This window comes from Pristiophorus japonicus, chromosome 2 (genome assembly GCF_044704955.1).
Source record: "Pristiophorus japonicus isolate sPriJap1 chromosome 2, sPriJap1.hap1, whole genome shotgun sequence".
NCBI lineage: Eukaryota > Metazoa > Chordata > Chondrichthyes > Pristiophoridae > Pristiophorus > Pristiophorus japonicus.
The window spans coordinates 360,594,878-360,607,671 of NC_091978.1; the positions used below are offsets into that span (position 1 = coordinate 360,594,878).

Sequence of the window (12,794 nt, forward strand, 5' to 3'; positions counted from 1 at the left end):
TAATGGCAGCTCCGAGCTCCCAATCTAGTCCTATCAATGAGAATACCCCTAAAATCAAATAAAACGCAAACATAAATGTAAAAACTTTACTTTTTTTTTAATTAATAGAAATTGAATTAAATGTTTTGGAGAAGAAATTATTTTTTTGAAATATTAAAACAAATGTTAGAGTAGTGTTATAAATAAACTTACATTCATAGACAGGGTTTTTAATATAAAAATAAGTCATACCATTTATTTTTTCTATCTATTAAAACTCTTATGCTGGTCAAAGCAGGTCTTCCGCCCGTGAAGGCCCTTCGCCCAGGGATTTGTGCCGGGATTAGGTGCATGCGGTTTGCGTGCCTGAACCCAGAGCTTGCAGGGTCTCTTCGGGTGTGCGCACATCGTAGGCACCTGGAGAGGCCTCAATTTCAGGGCCATCAACTTTCACAAGGGAATTGGATATATACGTGACAAGGAAAGGCGTGGGGTAAGAGCAGGGGAGTGGGACTGATTGGATCGCTCGTTCAAAGAGGCACAGGCAAGATGAGCTAAATGGCCTCCTTCTGTGCTGTGAGATTCGATGATAACATCACTGGCAATAAAAAGATACCTTCTACCTTAGTCAATGTTTCCCTTTAGTCTGAAAAGGCATTTTTATCTGTAACACATTACACATGGCCATGACGGATAAACTGCCTCAGAAATCTAACCAGTAGGCGTCCAGTCTGTGGGAACGTACATCTTGTTTTGAACAAGCACTGCTTTTGTTCAAACTATGCAGCTTATAAAACACCTCAGCCAACTATGTGCCAGAGTATGCAAAGACAAATCCATCCCATGGGCCCACTTCCTTGCAGCCTCTGTGCGCTGCTGATAAACAAATTCCATCCGGCTTTAATGCTCTCCCTGTCAATGGCCACACACTTGGTCGGCAGCCAGTTGTTCTGTTTGTTCAAACCCCAGGAGCGGCACTATTAATTGTACGTCAAACTGTGTCGTGTTCAAAAACATCTTTGGGAGCTTTTTCAGAAACAGGTCAACCTTTACGATGTGTATTAAAGATGCAAATCCGCCCAGCTGAGGTTTTTATTTTATGCCCATGCTCTGTCAGCTCGAAGCGGGGTTATGCAACAGTCCAACAAGGTATGCAACAGAACATTGGCACTTCAAACACACATAGCACCGCTCTTTGAGTTTCTTCGGGCATTGTTAAAATTACAGCGCAGAAACAGGCTAATCGGCCCAACTGGTGTTTATGCTCCACAAACGAGCCTCCTCCCGTTCTGACCCTATCGGCATAACCTTCCATTCCTGTCTCCCTCGTGTACCTTAAATGCAGCTATGCTATTCACCACAACTATTCCCTGCGGTGACGAGTTCCACATTTTCCCCACACTTTGGGTGCAATGTATTTGGTTCTTGGGTTCTTTGCTTAAGAATTCATAGCAGCACATTGCTATTTCGGACTAGTTGGTTTATTAACAAAGGTTTAACAATTACACGACACATTACCAGTTCATCCACTAGGCTCACAACTGCATACCTCATCGTGGATGACCTAGACCCAACTGGCTGGGGTTTTATTGAGTCTTGTGAACATCACATGACTGGCTAAGCCGCTCACAATGCAACAGCTCTACAACTATTTTAAATGTAACGTTAAATCAAGAGCCCCCTTTTGGTAAGGGCACTAGAACCCACAAATTTCCAAAGAAAACTTCAAAGGGAACTTAGATCAAATTAAAATTTGGTTGTCGGGGATGATGATGCACTCCAGTTCCTCCGGCGCCCACCTCTCGCAGAAGGCCGGGAGAGTACCGGTGGACACCGCGTGCTCCATCTCCAGGGACACCCTGGCGCTAACGTAGCCATGGAAGAGAGGCAGTCAGTTGGGCTGAACGACCCCCTCGACTGCCTGCTGCCTGGACTGGTTAACGGCCCCCTTGGCCAGGCCCAGGAGCAGTCCTACAAAGAGGCCTTCCAACCTGCCCGCTCCCCTCCGTACTGGGTGCCCAAAGATCATGAGTGTGGGACTGAAGTGCAACCAGAATTTGAGGAGCAGCTCCTTCAAATAATCAACATACTCATGGAACACGGACTCCTCCAGGCCGAAGAAATGCATCAGCTCCACAAAGCTATGAGCATACCCACAGGTGCGTACATTACACTGGGTAAAGACGTTTCTCTAGAATTGTATATTGGATTTATGACTGTCATATTTATGACCAATGTTCTCTTTAAGTTGAGCGGCCTCCCAGGCGTTTAAAGGGAAATACCGCACATGTGTGGAATTTTGAATGGGCCACGCAGTCCATTAACGGGGTCGCGCGGCCAAAATGAAATTGGACGGATTATTGTTTATGATCCTTAGTTATGGATTCCCCCATGGGCAGAAACATTTTTTCTGCGTCTACTCTATCAAACTCCTTCATAACATTAAAGATATTTATTAGTTCACTCCTCAGCCTTCTCTTTCCAGGAGAATAGAGGCCATCTATAAATCAACTTTACTGGGAGACGCCTCTGAACGATCCCATGATACTCTCACTATCGGGTTACTTCGTTACTTCACCCACCCTCAGTAAATATCCAGGTTAAAGTCAACTGTGTGCTGGAACTTTCTGTATCACAGTTTGTCTGAATCGGAGGGAATTTTCGCTGAGGTAAGTCACTCCAGATGTCATTATTATCATAGAATCATAGAAATTTACAGCACGGAAGGAGGCCATTTCGGCCCATCGTGTCCGCGCCGGCCGACAAAGAGCTATCCAGCCTAATCCCATTTTACAGCTCTTGGTCTGTAGCCTTGTAGGTTAAATAACTTTTATACCTATTTTTTATTTCACCACATTTCCATTCACCAGATTTGATTATTCCAATGTTCTCCTGGCCGGCCTCCCCACTACCACCCTCTGTAAGCTCAGAAAAAAGTTCTCATCCTTGTGTTCAAATCCTTCCATGGCCTCGCCCCACTCCCTATCACTGTAACTCCCTCCAGTCCTACAGCCCTCCCAGATCCCTGCGCTCCTCCAATTCTGCCCTCTTGCAGATCCACCATTTCCTTCGAACCTTCAGCTGCTTGGGCCCCAAGCTCCGGAATTCCCTCCCTAAATCTCTCCGCCTCTCCACTTCTCTCTCCTCCTTTGTCGCTCCTTAAAATCTACCCCCTTTAAACTTGTGAAGGAATAAATCGTGTCATCATAGCTCAAAGCAGTGATTTTCAGAAGGAAGAAAAATAACAAAAAGCACTCAAAATATTTACTCCCGAAGGGCGAATAGTAGACTAACTGGCTGATCCTTTTATTTAACGGGCGCTAAAACATGCAGAATATACATTCGGGGTAAGGAGTGGACAAACACAAGTTGTCGGCCATGGCTCAGTGCTAGCACTCTTGCCTCTGAGGCAGGAGGTCCTTGGTTCAAGTTGCACTCCAGAGACTTAAGTATAAAATCTAGGCTGAGACCTCAATGTAGGAGGAGCATATAAAATAGGAGCAGGAATAGGCCATTCGGCCCTTCGAGCCTGCTCTGCCATTCAATAAGACCATGGCTAATCTTCTACATCAACTCCACTTGCCTGCACTATCCCCACAATCCCTTGGTTCCCTAATATCCAAAAATCTATCAATCTCTGATTTGAATATACTCAACGACTGAGCCTCCACAACCCTCTGGAGTTAGAGAATTCCAAAGATTCACCGCCCTCTGAGTGAAGAACATTCTCCTCATCTCAGTTCTAAACTCTGACCTCTTATTCTGAGACTGTGACCCCTGGTTCTAGACTCCCCAGTCAGGGGGAAGCATCGACCCTGTCAAAGCCCTGTAAGAATTTTGGATGTTTCAATGGGATCACCTCTCATTCTTCAAAACTCTCGAGAACATAGGCCTAGTATACTCAATCTCTCCTCATAGGATAATGCCTCCATCCCAGGAAACAGACTGGTGAACTTTCTTTGCACTCCATATAAGGTAAGTGTATCCTTTCTTAGGTAAGGAGATCAAGGGGTAGAAATTGCCCCACGCCCAAAATGGCGCGCTCCCAACCCGTTTCTATGGTTTTTATCGCGACTGTGGTTGAGATCGCCTCTTGAGTAAAATTCTGCTCTTTGTTGTTTTTTTTAATTCAGATTCAGAAGTCGCTCTTAATGGGGGCGGTGAGTACGCGAGAGGGGGGTACGCAGTGGTGGCAACACCTGAGGGGCGGAAGTTGGGGGCGGTGTGGAGCCACCGCCGCGATGACGCCATCATGGCGCCGCGTCACCACGGCTCTCCCCTTGACTTACAGGGGAGAGCCTCCGCCATTATAAAACTTCGGCCCACTGTACCACCAGAGAGGGTTTTGGCCGGGCCAGCGGCCTGGCACGCAACAGGAGGTGCCAGACTGCCCGTTGGCGGCCCGGCCAAACCTGGGGGTATAATTGTCGGCCCGACATGGCAGTCGGCTGACAAAAAAAAAATGGCGGCAGCGGCAGTGCACCCTCCCCTTTAAGGAAAGCTCCACCGCCGCTGCAGAAGGCCACAGCCTCACTGGACCACTGGAGAAAAGCTTGTTTTGGCACCGCCGAGCGGTGGGGGGGTGGTAGATTGGCGGTGCGCACGGTGATGACGCACTTAACACGGATCGGCAGCAGCGGAGGGGTGGGGGGGGGGGGGGGGATCGGGGCACCGCAGGTCAATTGAGCTATCAGTGGCCGCTGATTTGTGGGAGTAATAGGCCTTAAGGAAAGGGGCAATTTTCGTCCCCCAAAAGGACTGAGGGAGTGCTGCACTGTCGGAGAGCTGTCATTTCGATGAGGCGTTTAATCGAGACCCCCAGTGACTACACTTCAAAAGTACTTCATTGGCTTTATGGTGCTTTGAGCCATCCTGAGGTTATGAAAGGCGCTATATAAATGCAAGTCTTTCTTTTTTTTTTACAGGCTATTCGCTGCACTAAGACTCTGGCTGCTCTGTGCGCCTCACTATGGGCTCAATTTTCCCCAGTGATTTGCGCTGTTTTTTGGAGCAGGCCTCTCTTTTTGGCCTAAGTTGAAAAACCATAGTTTCTCCAATCAATTTGCACCAGTGTAACTCAGTTATGATTTATTTAAGTCAGTTTTTTTTTTAGCCAAAGGGGGCATAACCAGCCACTTCTCGCCATTTAGGGAAGTTTGGCCAGCTGAGAGTTACTCCAGTTCTGATTAGGCCAGTGTATGTGGCCTTTCCTGAAAAACCTCCCCTAGAGTTAAGGAAATCGGCGCAGCAGATGCCCGGTCCGGTCCCATTCTCGGTCCTCACACACAGTCCGGTCCCATTCTCGGTCCTCACACACAGTCCGGTCCCATTCTTGGTCCTCACACACATTCCGGACCCATTCTCGGTCCTCACACACAGTCCGGTCCCATTCTCGGTCCCCACACACAGTCCGGTCCCATTCTCGGTCCTCACACACAGTCCGGTCCCATTCTCGGTCCTCACACACAGTCCGGTCCCATTCTCGGTCCTCACACACAGTCCGGTCCCATTCTCGGTCCTCACACACAGTCCGGTCCCATTCTCGGTCCTCACACACAGTCCGGTCCCATTCTTGGTCCCCACACACAGTCCAGTCCCATTCTCAGTCCTCACACACAGTCCGGTCCCATTCTCGGTCCTCACACACAGTCCGGTCCCATTCTCGGTCCTCACACACAGTCCGGTCCCATTCTCGGTCCTCACACACAGTCCAGTCCCATTCTCAGTCCTCACACACAGTCCGGTCCCATTCTCGGTCCTCACACACAGTCCGGTCCCATTCTCGGTCCTCACACACAGTCCGGTCCCATTCTCGGTCCTCACACACAGTCCGGTCCCATTCTCGGTCCTCACACACAGTCCGGTCCCATTCTCGGTCCTCACACACAGTCCGGTCCCATTCTCGGTCCTCACACACAGTCCGGTCCCATTCTCGGTCCTCACACACAGTCCGGTCCCATTCTCGGTCCTCACACACAGTCCGGTCCCATTCTCGGTCCTCACACACAGTCCGGTCCCATTCTCGGTCCTCACACACAGTCCGGTCCCATTCTCGGTCCTCACACACAGTCCGGTCCCATTCTCGGTCCTCACACACAGTCCGGTCCCATTCTCGGTCCTCACACACAGTCCGGTCCCATTCTCGGTTCTCACACACAGTCCGGTCCCATTCTCGGTTCTCACACACAGTCCGGTCCCATTCTCGGTCCTCACACACAGTCCGGTCCCATTCTCGGTCCTCACACACAGTCCGGTCCCATTCTCGGTCCTCACACACAGTCCGGTCCCATTCTCGGTTCTCACACACAGCCCGGTCCCATTCTCGGTCCTCGCACACAGTCCGGTCCCATTCTCGGTCCTCACACACAGTCTGGTCCCATTCTCGGTTCTCACACACAGTCCGGTCCCATTCTCGGTTCTCACACACAGTCCGGTCCCATTCTCGGTCCTCACACACAGTCCGGTCCCATTCTCGGTTCTCACACACAGTCCGGTCCCATTCTCGGTCCTCACACACAGTCCGGTCCCATTCTCGGTCCCCAGTCCCCACACACACCGTCCGGTCCCATTCCCGGTCCCCGGTTCACACACACGGTCCAATCCCATTCTTGGTCCCCAGTTCGAGAGAGAGAGAAAGAGAGAGCAAAAAGCTTTGGGAAAATTGAGCCCATATCTGCTCCTGGATTTGTCAAAGGGGTCGTGAACAAGGGGTCCAGTGAGGAAGCTTAGTACTCCTACAGCAAATTGGAGAGGAAATCGTTGAAATCCCTCACTCAGGCAAACGTGCCACGTCCTTCCTGCATTACCCAGCGATCAACATATCACCCGCCTGGACAGCCAATGACAGAGCTGTCGTTATCCTTATCCCTCCATCCCTCCATGGATTCGCCCCTCCCTATCTCTGCAATCTCCTCCAGCCCTATAACCTCCCGAGATATCTATGCTCCTCCAGTTTTGGCCTCGTGAGCATCCCCGATTTTAATCGCTCCACCATTGGTGGCCGTGCCTTCAGCTGCCTAGGCCCTCCGCTCTGGAACTTCCTCCCTAAACCTTTCCATCTCTCTACCTCTCTTTCCTCCTTTAAGAAGCTACTTAAAACCTACCTCTTTGACCAAGCTTTTTGGTGATCGGCCCTAATTTCTCCTAATGTGGCTTGGTGTCAAATTTTGTTCGATAACACTCCTGTGAAACGCCTTGGGACGTTTCACTACGTTAAAGGCGCTATATAAATGCAAGTTGTTGTTGTTGAAGGGGTTTCAAGGCGCTGGTTGCAGGGGACTGCCAGAAATTCTCAACACTGAGATCGCTCGGTTTTTGTTAGGCGCGGGTATCGAGGGATACGGAACAATGGTGTGTAAATGGAGTCGCAGTATTTGATCTATTTGAATGCCGGGACGGGTTCGAGAGGCTGAATGGCCTCCTCCTGCTCCTATAAAGTTTTTGTTCTTTCTCTCCCTCTTACGAAGCCTTATTTATAAGCATTACCATGCACGGATGTAACTGGTCCGCATGTCACAATGACTCCTAATTAGTGAGCTCCTGATTGATGCGCTACTCTGGAATTTTATGAGTGACAGGTGACCCTGGCTGTGGCAATTGGCGGAGCATAACTTAATTACAAGGCTTGAAAGATTGACGCAGGCTTTTGCTTCCTGGAAGTAACCTGGTAATGCCAAGTAACCTTGTCTATTATCACAGTTTAATACATTAACCATACTCTCCTGACCGTGTCCTTTTCCAATAAAGACTTGGGGGGGAAGTAGGTGACTTAGTGACAGCTTGAGATCTGGATTCAAAGCTCGCCCAGGTAAATTGAATGAAAGTCTCCTCCACTAATGACGATTAAATATAAGTGATCTTTGCCAAGTGATATGAATATAAGAACATAAGAATTAGGAGCAGGAGTAGGCCATACAGCCCCTTGAGCCTGCTCCTCCATTCAATAAGATCATGGCTGATCTTTGACCTCAATTCCATTTTCATGCCCGGTCCCCATATCCCTTGATTCCCCTAGACTCCAAAAATCTGTCTATCTCAGCCTTGAATATACTCAACGATTCAGCATTCACAGCCTTTTGGGGCAGAGAATTTCAAAGATTCACAACCCTCAGAGTGAAGAAATTCTTCCCCATCTCAGTCTTAAATGGCCAACCCCTTATCCTGAGACTGTCACCCCTGGTTCTGGACTCTCCAACCAGGGGAAACAACCTCTCAGCATCGACCCTGTCAATCCCACTCAGAATATTATATGTTTCAATGAGATCACCTCTCATGCTTCTAAACTCCAGAGAGTATAGGCCCAATCTACTCAACCTCTCCTCATGGGACAACCCTCTCATCCCAGGAATCAATCGAGTGAACCTATGTTGCACCGCCTCGAAGGCAAGTATGTCCTTCCTTAGATACGGAGACCAAAACTGTGCACAGTACTCCAGGTGTGGTAGCGGATGCAGTTCCATAACATAGCCCCGCTATTTTGGAACTCTCGCTGCAAGGGGTCATGAGACGGGTGATGCAGGAGGTCAAAATACTACACAATTTTAAGCAAGGCGACATTGGGGTGAAGACACAACGTTGGAGCGGAGCTGAGCGAGCTCTGCTCAGTTTCGCGGGCAAGGAAAACGACTAATCATTGGTTTACACGATTTGGTTTCCACACAAAGCTAATCCACTCCTGCGCCTGTATTTGTCTCTCAATTTATAATTCTCTTCTGGTAAACTCTCTTGCTCACCAAGGTGAGGAATGTCCGTGCCGGGAGATGGCGAACCTTTCTCCTTTCAGGTACCCTGGGGTCGAAATTCGGGTTCTAGTACCGCTCCTTAACCGTCGGAGAGGGGCGGCTAACCGGCGGCTAAGTCCTTACCGTCGGCGGCGACCGGGCTTCCTCGGCTCACAGTAAATGTAGTTGGGCGGTGGGGGCGGTGCCAAGATGTACCGCTGCCCGCTCTGCCGCCACCCACGTGGTGACATCATCGAGCGAGCAATGCCCCCTTGCCGCCGCTGCTCCGAAATGAGGTGAACACGGTGGCCTTACCGGCAGGGGTCCGTACAGCCTGTGAAAGCTGGTGGGACATCGGGGAGGTGTGGGTGTGGGTGAGGGAAATTGACGGAAACTTAAAAAAAAAATGTTTTCCTCTCGCATGCCGGCAGCCTACCGTGAGGAAATTCGGTCGGCCTCCTGAGATACCGTTCCGTTGGCACCCAAGGATGAGCCACTTTTAGCGCTGCTCTCTCAGCTTTGGGCGGCAAAACTGAATTTTTGCATCTACCGCCTGGCGTTAAAATCGGCACTCAGCCGGTGTCAAAAACGGCGGGACCGAACTTCGACCCCCTAGTCTCAGCACCTTCTCGGTGTAATGTATTTGCTTCATGGGTTCTTTGCTTAAGAATTCATAGCAACACATTGCTATTAAGCACTAGTTGGTTTATGAACAAAGGTTTAACAATCACACTACACATTACCAGTTCATCCACTAGGCTCACAACTGCATACCTCATCATGGATGACCGAGACACAACTGGCCGGGGTTTCATTGAGTCTTGTAACATCACGTGACTGGCTAAACCATTCACAATGCAGCAGCTCTACAAACCTGTGAGCATACTCGCAGGTGCACACATTAGACGCGGGACAACTGCAGTCCATTCAGCCACCCAACAAATCCATTGTCCGAAGAGCACCTTCTGTTGCGCTAAGGCGGCCTCGTTTCCCACAGTAACTCCGTCGACCTCACCGGGTCAAACCGGCAGTTCGGTGCCAATTCAGGGCAGCTTTGGGCTGTGGCCAAAACACTCAACTGGAACAGAGCTCCGACCCACGATAAATCCCACCTGTCAGCAAGATGGGGAGCTTCTTCACTTCAGTCCTGAGGTTAAGGGGCAGTGCCATCACCCACCATGCCATTCCGCACCCCTATCATTTGTTTTTGTGCCTCAGTGAGCGGCCAGAGGGAGCGTTAATGGGAGCGTTGGAGCTTAGCGACCAGGAGCGTCCCGACCGAAAAATCATTACAGTCCCACAGGGGGCGCAAACCACTCGCGCCTGGCTGCTGACAATCAGTGCGATCCTGACTTCAGTCCTGGTGCAATGCCCACACTTGCGCCCCGGTCGGTAAATTCGGTGCAGTCGCCTCATTGAGCGCCCGCCAATAACAACGTCTGGAAGAACAGTCAGTGCAGGCTTGTTGAGTCATTAACTGGTGGCTCCTTAAAGGGATGAGGAAGCGCTTCCCTCGGAGGTCACAGTCAGTGCAACGTTTACACACAGCACGGGGCGTGAGCCTCCCAGTTTTCAGCGGCCGACATACATAACAGTACAGCCTGAAAACAAGTGATTTTGAAAACTTTACTGGGTGCATTACTAGGCCGTGCCTTTAAGACTCGGCTGTTGCCGGGGTCTGACTCGGAGTTCCGCGCAAATGCAATGGGTCCACCAGATTTTGCGACCAAACTTTCGTTACCGCCCGCCCAGCTCGGGTGTGCAACGGCTGATTTAGCGCCCCCTCTCAGCTCTTCGACCGATTCAGACGAATTTCTGGGAGGAAGGGCACCAACTTTTTCAGGGCGCTAAGATTACCGCTCCGCCTGGGTTACCGCCCCAAATGAGGTGCGGCCGAATTTCTCCCCCTTAGTATTTGTGGAGAGCCGAGGAGCCATTTCTATCAACCTTCTATTGGACTCTATTGGATTCAATTGCATAGAATATACAGCGCAGAAACAGGCCATTCGACCCAACTGTAACTGTGCTGGTGTTTCTGCTCCACACGAGCCTCCTCCCAATATACTTGATCTAACTCTGTCAACAGAACCTTGCATCAAACCCGTCTTTTATCTGGGCACCAATGTTGCCTGTAGGCCGCGCTTTGTTCCGCGTGGCCTGTTTCTACGAATGCACGGCCTCTCTGTATTTCTGCCGGTGCAGGGTATTTACAACGGAAAAGCCGGTGAGCGGCCTGCACGGGGCCCTTTGAGACTACGGCGCGGCCGCACGCATTGGCGGGAACGTTGCTGGGTGCTCTTCCCAAAACCAACAGCGCTTACTTGCACAGTTATCACTCGGGTTTGGACGTCAGGCGGAATTTCCATCTCGTCTCCATTCTCGAAGAAGAGGTCGTAGTTCTCCAGCAGCGTGGCCATGAGCTTGTTGGAGATATTTTGTTCCTTTATGCCCTCAAAACCGGGGGAAACGCTGCGGAAACGGATTGGAAAAGAAAAAAAAAAAAGTTTACGTAATAAAAGGGATCTCCCGTGATCTGCACAACACATCTCCAAACTGACCTGCTAACTTGTGACTCACGTCGTCATCACAATTGCATGTCAGGCCGAATTAATATTATGCAGTGCAATAGTACGACACTTGAAGCAACGCACACACAGTTAATTGAATCGTTCATTTTTCGGAATGGTCATGTTTCCGAAGCGACTGCAGCAAGGGCATCTCCCTCTGGCCAAGGTATGCTGCCTCACGGAAGCTAGCAGTGCAGTGAATGCGCCTCTCACTGCAGTTCGATCACGGTACAATAACACTTCAGTTTAAATCATGTGTTTCGATCACACGACCCTGCCATCGCCATGGCAACTGTTGTCAGCAAAAGACCATCCGCCAAAGAAACAAAACAGAATAAACTGTTCGCATGAACTCATCCTGTGTAACACCGATTAGCCATTCCTGCTTGTACTGCTGTGTACAGATTGATGGAGCTACTGCAGTTGTAGCTATGCAACAGATTCATTTTAAAGGAATGCAACAATTTGCATTTTTCACGCTGGGTTGAATTCTGAGGGCATGGGGGTCAGCGGGTGCGATCGGTGGTGGGTCGGCTGGGAAAGTGGGGTTTATCACCCTGGCGTGAACCCGTTGCCGTGTGCCTTTCCCCAATGTGGGGTCTGTCAGCGCTGAACAGACCTCCCGACACACAGCGGCGGGTTCACAGCGGGGAACACAATTCCAGTCATCAGTGGCTTGTTTACAGCCAATTGAGAATAAATTTCAACTCACCTTCTGCATTTGGCAGCTCGCCCACAGGGTCCACGCTGGTCGCGGACCACCTCTGTGAGGCTGAGCCGGGAGGTCAGTGGCCATTGAATCAGCTGTTGAGTTGACAGCTTCAAATGTACAGTTAAAGCTCCCACCTTACAGAGATATCTTCCCTCAGCCACAAACTCTTCCGCACTGCATTTCCACCACAGATTCACTGTAGGGTGAATTTTGTGATGCTTTGCCTCTAGCGAGAAGCCTCACTACATGGGAGTGCTGCTCACAGAATTGGCTCTATCGAATTGACCTGTGTGCAGCTCCAAAGTGAAGACTCAGAATATTTACCCTTACATTTGTTGATAAACAAAACAAGATCCAGCCAGTCTAGTGCTGAGATATTCAAGTCAAGAAGGTTCAACCCCAATCTTTGCCGAGGTGGCTGATCTGAGCCTTTAGTGGTATAGGGCTGTTACTAGTACTGTCGGTGCTGCTGGACTAGGAAGAGAAAGATCAACCAGGGGTCCCAATCTCCAGCTGGTGACCCCAGCCCATCCCCATTTAGAGACTTCAGCTGGACAATGCTTGTGTGTGGATGTGTTCTCTCTCAGGCCAACTTTCCCCAGCATCGAGGCATTGACCACGCTCGATCAGCTCCGATGGACGGGCCACATTGTCCGCATGCCCGATACGAGACTCCCGAAACAAGCGCTCTACTCCGAGCTCCGTCACGGCAGGCGAGTCCCAGGAGGGCAGAGAAAACACTTCAAGGGCATTCTCAAAGCCTCCTTGGAAAAAACTGTAACATCCCCACCGACTCCTGGGAATCCCCGGCCCAAG

General features: G+C 50.1%; 1 protein-coding gene across 1 annotated transcript in view; it reads right to left on the reverse strand.

Annotated features, from left to right (window-relative positions):
- Positions 1–12,794, reverse strand: part of LOC139231823 (protein FAM13A-like) — a 143,830-nt gene that overhangs the window by 59,673 nt on the left and 71,363 nt on the right. Inside the window, exon 4 of the mRNA XM_070862535.1 lies at positions 11,021–11,168. Coding sequence (XP_070718636.1) covers positions 11,021–11,168 — 148 coding nt within the window. The remainder of the gene's footprint in view (positions 1–11,020; positions 11,169–12,794) is intronic.